Source organism: Juglans regia, chromosome 8, assembly GCF_001411555.2.
Source record: "Juglans regia cultivar Chandler chromosome 8, Walnut 2.0, whole genome shotgun sequence".
Lineage (NCBI taxonomy): Eukaryota > Viridiplantae > Streptophyta > Magnoliopsida > Fagales > Juglandaceae > Juglans > Juglans regia.
In genome coordinates, this window is record NC_049908.1 from 448,263 (window position 1) to 457,761 (window position 9,499).

General features: G+C 38.3%; 1 protein-coding gene across 1 annotated transcript; it reads left to right on the forward strand.

Annotated features, from left to right (window-relative positions):
• The first annotated feature begins 7,756 nt into the window (after positions 1 to 7,756).
• On the forward strand, positions 7,757 to 8,766 carry LOC118349274. The gene is made up of 2 exons (XM_035693321.1): positions 7,757 to 8,086; positions 8,173 to 8,766. The coding sequence occupies exons 1-2, from the start codon at positions 7,757 to 7,759 to the stop codon at positions 8,764 to 8,766; spliced, it is 924 nt and encodes a 307-aa protein (XP_035549214.1).
• The last annotated feature ends 733 nt before the right edge of the window (positions 8,767 to 9,499 follow it).

Genomic DNA, 9,499 nt, shown 5'->3' on the forward strand with positions numbered 1-9,499 from the left:
AAACTAATTTTTTGCTTCTAATTTAATTTTTTCAGCTTCATTGATTGTGATATGGATCCTAGACATAGTGGAGATGATCGTCCACAAGGGGATCTAGCAGATGCCAATGCTACAACTCCTACACCGGTGGGTACTTCCACCCCTAGAGCCACATCTAGGGCAGCTACATCTAGAGCAGCTACATCTAGAGCAGCTACATCTTGTGCGAGTAGTCGACTGCCACTCCCAGTTGATATAGAGGATGAAGATATGTTCAACGAGGAGGAGGAGATGCCCATTGAGCAAGATCAACCACCACGACCTTCTAAAAAGAGGTCGTGGACATGGGAGCATTTCACCAAAATACCTGGTGAAATTGCGAGCCCAGTGGCAAGATGTCATTATTGTGGATCACTTTGTGGATGCCATTCGAAGAAGCAAGGTACCAGTGTGTTGATAGCACATCTAAATGGTTGCCAACGATATAAGATAGCGAAGGGATTGCAAGCCACTGATCAGACCAACCTCAGTTACCAAACTTCTACAGCCACTGATGGTACACAGACTAAGAAATTGGTCATCCCTCAATACAGTGAGAAGATGTTGAGGGACATGCTTGCAGAGATGATAATTAATGATGAGATGCCATTTACCACAGTCAATAAAAGAGGCTTTCGAAAGTTTCTAAATTTTGTTGAGCCACGATTTCTCATTCCATCACGGTATACAGTGATGCGAGATTGTATGAAGAGGCATGCGAAGGACAAGGAGGAGATGAGGAAGATGTTTATTACCACTGGCCAAAGAGTGTCATTTACGACTGACACATGGACTTCCATACAGAACGTCTGCTACATGTGTATCACGGCACACTACATTGACAGTGAGTGGATTTTGCATAAAAAAATTATTGGTTTTAAAGAAATTGTGGATCATAAAGGTGCATCCATTGGGGCGAAGATGGATGATTGTTTAAAGGACTAGGGAATTCGAAAAGTGCTGTGTAATACAGTTGACAATGCCAGTGCGAATGAAACAGCAATTGATTGGTTTAAGCGGAACACGACGGTGAGAGATGATGTCATTCGGGCCCACGAGTTTATTCACGTTCGATGATGTGCTCATATCATTAACCTCATAGTTGTTGAGGGATTAAAAGATGTTCATGATTCCATAACCCGAGTTCGCAACATTGTACGATATGTGAGGGGTTCCCCTCAAAGGCTTGCCAAGTTTAAGGCAATAGCAGAAGATTTGAAAATTGAATGTTCTAGTATGCTGTGCTTGGACGTTCCGACTCGATGGAATTCTACATACATGATGTTGGATGTGGCACAGAAGTACCAAAAAGCATTCGAGCGGATGGAGGTCGAGGATGGGGGCCTGAGGTATGCTTTGTTGGAGCCAGCAGGACAGGGGCTCGGTGCGCCAGACGCACATGATTGGACTAGTGTGAGTTATTTTGTTGAATTTTTAAGAACTTTTTATGAGATAACCATGCGACTATCTGGATCCAAATATACGACTGCGAACTCATTTTTCAGTGAGCTCTCAGAGCTTCACTTCCAGTTGGAAAATAGTTGTACTGACTCTGCTGGATTGTTATCTGATATGGCTACGAAGATGAAGATCAAATATGATAAATATTGGGGGAATATTGAGAAGATAAATAGATTGCTATTTGTGGCTGTGATCCTTGACCCTCGAGTTAAGTTGGCCGTTCTAGAATTTTGGGTAAATTCCGTCCTCGGGGCAGTGAAGGCTGGGGAGTTTATTAGATTGCTAAAAAGTGATGTTGATGACTTATATCATCACTACAGTACTAGTGCTCAGCCTTCATCCGCAGTTGGTAGCTCCTCACATTCGAGGCCGACAGGATCGACAGTTTTCTCAGGTGATACTGACCCATCTGTAGGGGTTAGAGGCAATCGTATTATACGGCAGTATCGTCAACTCATGTCAACAAGGAATATTATGCATTGTACATCTGAGGTTGAACGATATTTTATGGAAGCTGTCGAGGCACCTAGTGATGTATTTCAGTTATTAACTTGGTGGAAAGTTAATTCCACCAAGTATCCAGTCCTTTCCCGTGTGGCTCGAGATGTGCTAGCCATTCCTGTCACTACGGTTGCCTCAGAGTCGGCATTTAGCACTGGAGATCGCGTGTTGGATGCTTATCGGAGTTCATTGTCACCGTCAACCGTGGAGGCCCTCGTTTGCACACAGAATTGGATAAGTGAAACGCCCATTGGACTAGATACCGTTGGCGTTGATGCCGAGAGCTATAGGCTTGAATCGAGTAAGTTTATATGCTTTTAAATGATGATTTAATTATTTTTAATGTTTCTAACTTCTACTTTTTATGATTTTATAGATCTAATTATGAACCCTAACATAATTACCGATGATTGAGAGTTTGGAACGGACGCTACTTGAGAGTTGGGATGGAGTTGAGAGAACCTCCTTTCTTGGTAAGAATCAAATTATTCTTTTACCGTATTCATTTTTTTATTATCAATTTTTTTTCATCTATTGATTGCTACTTTCTATCTTCATTTCAGGCGTGACCAATGGAACATTGGGGTTTGAGTGAAACCCGTGTTTAATTTTTATATAGTTATATTTCAAGACTGAGTCATATTGTTATTACGTTATAAATGAGACTGTTATAACTTATGGCTGCATCATACATGTTATTTACTTTTTAAACTATTTATATAGTTATATTTATGTACTTATATCCCGAGCAAATACGTGGGATAAGTACTCTTTATTTTATAATTTCTATTAGTACTTATCCATCATCTCTCAAAAGTTTATAATTTATTATCCAACTGAAATTAAACGAATTATACAAATTCGTACCATCATTCTTTTCTATAAAATTTTAAATTTGTATAATTTTCAACTCATGAGTCATGAGCACTTTTAATGCTAAATTTCAGGCGGACATAAAACAAATTAAAGATATAATCAAAATTCAGTAACAAAATCAGAACGAATATTTAAATTATTGAAAACTCTTGAATAAACAAAATATTTGTAGATGGTTAACTTTTAAAAAAATATATATATGTTGCCCACTATCTGAAACGAAATTGAACAACAAAATTTAAATAATAATAAAAAAAAATTCTGAAATTGAGTTCGGAGTCGGAGCTCCGACCTCCTTTCGGAACTCCCTCCGAACTCCAGTCGGAGATCCGATCGGAGGTCGGAGCTCCGATCGGAGGTCGGAGCTCCGACCTCCGATCGGAATCGGACTCCGACTACGTTCGGAGTCGGAGTCGGAGGGGAATTTTAGCTCCGAATCCGGTCGGAGTCGGAGGTCGGAAATGACAACTCCGACTCAGTCGGAGTCGGAGCCCACCCCTATAATAATGTCATGCGAGGTCTAGGCCGTAGGCGTCTTTAACTCTTACGCGCCTCAATGTCAATGGCTATTTAAACAGGAGAGAGCGAGAGAGAGAGAGAGAACAAGATTTCCTTTTTAACTTTCATGCATGCTGTTGAAATGATCTAAGGTAAGCAGCTAGTCTTTGTTTGGTTATACTATAGATGAGATTAGATATTTTATTAAAAATTAAATAAAATATTATTAAATTATTTATTATATTTTATATAAAAATTTAAGAGAATTACATATAATTTGATTTTATAATATCAAACCAGCCATAAAGATATTTACCGAATAACAAAACTGGTGACCATTTTGAATTTGTGGATGCTCTCTCACTCGCATTATCTTTCTCTTTTACATCCAATCATCTATTTTTTTTTTTTTGTTGGTTGGGGTGATAAAATTGGTGTAGGCCCAATCTCCGTTATTGGTGGGCAAAGGAGAAGTCAGTCAAAGCCCGCCAATCATCTACAACGAAATCCACATCCACTTATGCGAGGTAAAGGGCTTGGAGTTGGACTCAAAAAGTGTCTTCCTTAACTATTCATTATCTTCTGCCTAAACATCTAGAGAAATTCTATTTACAGTCCTGAAGTGAGGACTGTATGTGCAGGCACATTATTAAATGAGAGAAAACATTATTTTAAGAGGGATAATTTTGTAATTTTAAAAAATTTTAAAGTTAAAATAGCATAGGCCTGCACATGCAGTCCCCAAGTGGGGACTGTACCTAGCATTGCTCTTAATTTTATTATGTTTATGTGCGGGAAGATCATAAAGGAAAGGACAATTCCAGATGCTCGGGAACTGTATTACTATTAGAGTAATGCTGCTATATATATATTTGTGAAATACCTAAGTATTATGTAGTTATTTTAAAAAAAATAAGATTTATTATTAAATTTTTTTTTTTTTCATGTAGATCATGTATTTATTTATTTTTTTAAAAATGATTGTATAACACTTGCACACTCATAACTACAACTATCACTTCTTTTAGTATTAATTTAATAGAAGTGTTGCAGTTATAAAAATATTTTATTAAAATATATTCACGAGTATTCAACAAAACAAAATCAAAGAGAAGAGTATTCACATTGGTCTATATATATATATACAAAATCAAATTTATATAATATGATCCTAAAATTCTCTACATTGACTTATGCATATCTAAATATTTAACTAGCTATAAATAGTGCTTATTTAAATTTGGATAACTACTATTTACTCTACAAAACATATTTTAATCATTATTTTTCTCTCATCTCACTCTCTCTCTCACAATTTTTTCATTTTCTCTCTCCTTCAATAACACAATAAACCTTCACCTGTATATTCATTTTATTATTATAATATAATAATATATATTTTTCATTTTATTATATTTTTAATATAATATATAAAAACATATTTTTTTTATTATTACATTTGTATTATTAATGTTAAATATATGTAGTGGATATTAATTATAAAATATATATAAAAAAAATTGATTTTAGTAAAAAATTAATAATAATAATAATTTATTATTATTTTATCTCAAATATGCATAAGTTAATATAGAAATTTTACTTGTTATGTAAAAAAGATGATTTTACATATATATATATATATATATATATATATATGCATGGACTAATATTAATACTCTTAAACCAGCAACAACGGATAAATAGCAAAGAAAAAGGAAAAGAAAACTTTCAATATTCGCTTTAAATAGCCCAAACCAATAATTAAAGAGGATGCAAATTACAATTAAACCAATTCGAGGGTCTGCTAGTTGTAGCACGAACAAGGAATAAAGCAAAGGCGGCGCGGCCCTGCCCTGCCCTGCAAAGTTGGACGCGCAGATACACTAAGGGCAGGTTTGGGCGCTCAGATATCTCATCCCAAATCTCAAACTGAGATGAGACACATTTCCCAAACAATCACTTTCAAAAATACTCAGAAATCTCTCTCACTGTTTAAAACATCTCAATACTGTTTATAGACATGACATTAGGCCTGAAAAGCAGCGTCTGTCCCCTCCCACATTACTCCCCCCCCAGCGTTCATCCGTGCCCTTCTCCTTTCTCCACGAAAGGCTTGCGCCGTCCCCCAAACAAACTAGCGCCGTAAAACAGACTTCTCCCTCTCGTGCGAATGCCCTCGAAAAATCGCCCAGAAATGCCCCAATCGCAAAATCTCAAATCCATTCCTCATATGCGTTTGGAACGACGACATCGTTAAAGAAAAATCCCCAGAAATACTTGTATCGGATCATGCCAATCGATTGGCGTCCAGTGTGCTAACCCACGAAGATCTGAGATTTCTCACATTCTGGCGGAGGAGGTTACGATGAAGCTCACAGATTCTGCAGAGGTAAGCAACTTCACAGCCCCTACTTTCCCTCTGCCCCATACGGCCGTGCGAATCTCTGAACATTTTCTTGTCAATCAAGCAGGCTATTGTTGACATTGACCAAGTCGAATCTCAAAGCCCTAAACAAAGGCTGTTCTGTAGAGTGAATGGTCACTGAGCTGACTGCTGCTGCTCAAAAATAGACGTTTCGAATATTGCAACAGGTGCAATAGGATTTCTCGTGAGGATGATACGGTTGGGTCTTATCGAATAGAGGACAATGGTGTATAAAAGAGCAGCGGGAAATAGAGAGGAAGACACTCATATGAAGCGAATCAACCCTCACAGGAGATTCCAGAAATCTCCCCGTCATTGCCTCCATAACTGGACCGCCACGGGTCCTAAGACTCGGTCATACCAGGTGAGTTTCTCTGCAACGACCCATATTGAGAAGTTTTGGTGAATGCATTCTATAAGTACATAATGAAATACTGGAATTAATTCTAGCGTATTATCATATATATACTACCTGCTAAGATCGTAGTGGGGTATGGTCATTCCTAGTTCGGTTTTGTTTTCATTGTAAATGTGTGATTGTGATTTCTTTAGAAAGACACACTGGAGTTACCCATGTTATCCATTGATAACAGTACTCTGATTGGGATTCTGGGATTGTGATGAAGTCATTGTGATCTGGGTTAAACGAGAATCTTTTGCAGTTTTGGTGAAATTTCCTCTGTCATTGTGCTTCTGCTCATGTGTTTTAAAGGAATTCATTGCAGGGGCAAAATAGGTTGGTAGTTGTAAACAAATGGAACTACACCCCTCTGAATACATCACTGCAAAACAGAACCTGTTGATGTTCTGGTTCAGTACAAAGTTTTAGGTCAAATGGTTGTGTCTTTACTTTTTTAAATTTTAATAGAGGTGCCTTTGTTCTGTGGTTAGAGGTGGAGAGCTTTGAATTTATAGAGGGTTTTTTCTGGATGCACGTTTGCTTAATTGATTTTGCTCAATTCTGAGAAATTGAACTTAAAACACTCATTGATCCAACAGCTGGTAGGGAAGTATCTTTCACTTGTTAGCTGCTAGGCACGTATACAATATTGACATTCCCAGCTGTTATACTAATTTAGGTCATGCGTACTGTCCATATTGTACATATATTAGGTAAATGTTTTTGTCTAATGTTGTGCTTAAACACCTAATCATGCCAGCCATTCCCTCGCAGAAAATATATCAGAATTAATATATATATGAAGTGGTTAATATCATGGCATGGATTGATAAAAATTCTGACTGGACATCTAATTCAGCATGAACAATCTTTCATCCATGCTTTTCTTTTTCATTATTTTATTTGTACCCATTCCTGGCGTTAACAGCTGGGCAAGCAAACACAAAAGAGCAGTAATAGATGGTAAAAGTTGTACTGCATGTCGTTAGTAGTCTATCCTCTGTCCAAATTGGTTTGATTTTTTTTATAACCATTTGAATAATATGTTTTACGGCCTGTTGATCTTTTGTACCTGGTTATTTAGTTCATTGTTTGTTTAATGGCTAGTTCCCGTCTCGTTTTCTTCTTGTAGCGTTATTACTTGAGGCGTTCTACGACTTCATCCTCGAGACAGGTATTGGACCTTCTGCTTTATACACAATAACATATCTGGCCTGTATAAATGAGACATAGGTTGCAATGTATAAACTACATTCCTGGTGTCCTTATATATGAAATTAGTTTGAGGGATCAACTTTTGTTTAAAAATTTATGAAACTGTCAGATTTATGTGCTCATGTTCAGTGTTTTTTATATACCAATAGTTTGCACAGCATCTTCCCATGCATCAGTATGAAATGTTTTTATTATTTCCATGTTAACTGATTTTCGGGTGTTAGATCATTCTAACACCCGAAACTTAAAACTGTCCATAAATGAAAACTGCCCTAAACTTAGATCATTCTAAGCCATTTCAGCGCCCCCTATTTGGTTTCAATATAAAACGCCCTCATTTGAAAATATATTAGAAGCATATGGACAATGATACCATCGAAACCCCACGTGATCGGGATTTATGGAGCGATGGGTTTGAGGATGTCCTCGTTGACCTCTTGTACGAAGACACCCTCATGGGTAGATTGAGAGGAGGGAGGATTACAACCGCTGATAATCTGAGGCTTGCTGAACGACTGTCTGCGATTGGCCCAAAAAAATTCAATTGTGACCAAGTGAAAGGGAAAATTGGGAGGCTCAAGAGAAGACAACGCGAGTTTACTGATCTTATGAAACAAACCGGTTTGGGGTGGGACCCAGAGAGGAAGGCACCAGTTGCTAGTGAGGAACACTGGGCAAATGCTATAAGGGTACGATCTATATCTGCTGTGCTGTGTTCATTTTCCTTTTGGAATACATATTGTGATTCTAATTAATGACAAATTGATTATGTTAGGTTCGTTCATCGTGGAAACATTATAAGACCCATGGATGTCCAAAGTATGAACTGCTTTGCGCAATTTTTAGTTGTTCAGTTGCCACTGGGACAATGGGGCGAGCATCGACCGATCCTGCCCCAGATAGTGACGATGAGCGGTTGCTTGAGAGGGATATGCAAAATTCTGGGCAACCAGTGAATGATCAAGAACCCTTGCATTCACACATACCATTCTCCGCCTCCTATGCCAGCGGGTCTCGCAGACGACAAAGGGGAGGGCTGCCATTTGAAAACGATGGCCTTCATCAGCAAATGAGCGAAACGCTTGATGAAATTAAACGTAGTCACGAAGCGAGACGGAAGGCTGCTGAGGAGGTTATGGAGTCGAGCAGGTCAAGGAAGCGAAGTAAAGGTTTTGGCACTAGCATGGAGTCGGATGGAGCGTTTGATCTCCAGATGCATTGTATGAGGTTGTTGGAAGAAGTGCAACCTACCCTACCTCCTGATCAATTTAACAAGGCCTTTGACCGTTTATTGAGCACTCGGGTCCAGAGATCGTTCGTTTCAATCTTGGATGAACGCAGAAGTCAGTGGGCTTGGAGTCTAATTTGATGGTGACGCCGATTGTCATTTCCCACTCCTGATCCTACAATGGTTTTCGAGCTATTAACCATGTTGGTTTAGCAACTATCTTATTAACCCTCTTATCAATTTAATCATGCATGTCTTTGATTTATTTCAGTCTTCATTCTGACATTTCACAAACTGTTGAGGAGGTGATTTTAGGCTTTATGAACTTGTTGGATATTGTTGTAATTGAGTATGTTCAGTATATTAATGGTTATTGTGTATGTCATTATAATGCTCAACTGGATGTGCGTACATATCATTTCAATTTCTTTGCTGGATTTAAGAAACAAATTGAGCTAAGGCCTCTTGGTCACGTACTTACCCGAGGATGGGGGCATAGCGCCAGGCTGCTTTGACAGAGCAGCGACAACCCCATGCTCTTGTCGATGGAAGGATAACGGACCAGGGCAATCGCGTGACCCAATAAGACCCGGTTGAATTGACATTAGCTGGACCAACTAATTTAGGTCATTTCATTTTTGCAAGTTCATGTGCTCATTATATAACCAACGTCCAAATCTCATATAATTTGTTTGCTATAATGGTTGGAATGGAAAAGTTAAGTTGGGATGGGGATACCTGAGTTTGCAGTTTTTCCTGGTAAAAAGCAGCGACTGAAGTGCATCTGTAACTTGCCCAATCCGAACATTACTCCCAGCTTCAAGTGGCTTCATAAATGAAAATTGCTTAGCTCCGTGGCTTCAACTCACGGTCC

Bases quoted from the DNA above. Each gene is read 5' to 3' on its own strand.
- LOC118349274 (XM_035693321.1), top strand. From the start codon at position 7,757: ATGGACAATGATACCATCGAAACCCCACGTGATCGGGATTTATGGAGC. The intron at 8,087-8,172 runs GTACGATCTATA...TGATTATGTTAG, and splicing joins ACTGGGCAAATGCTATAAGG to GTTCGTTCATCGTGGAAACA.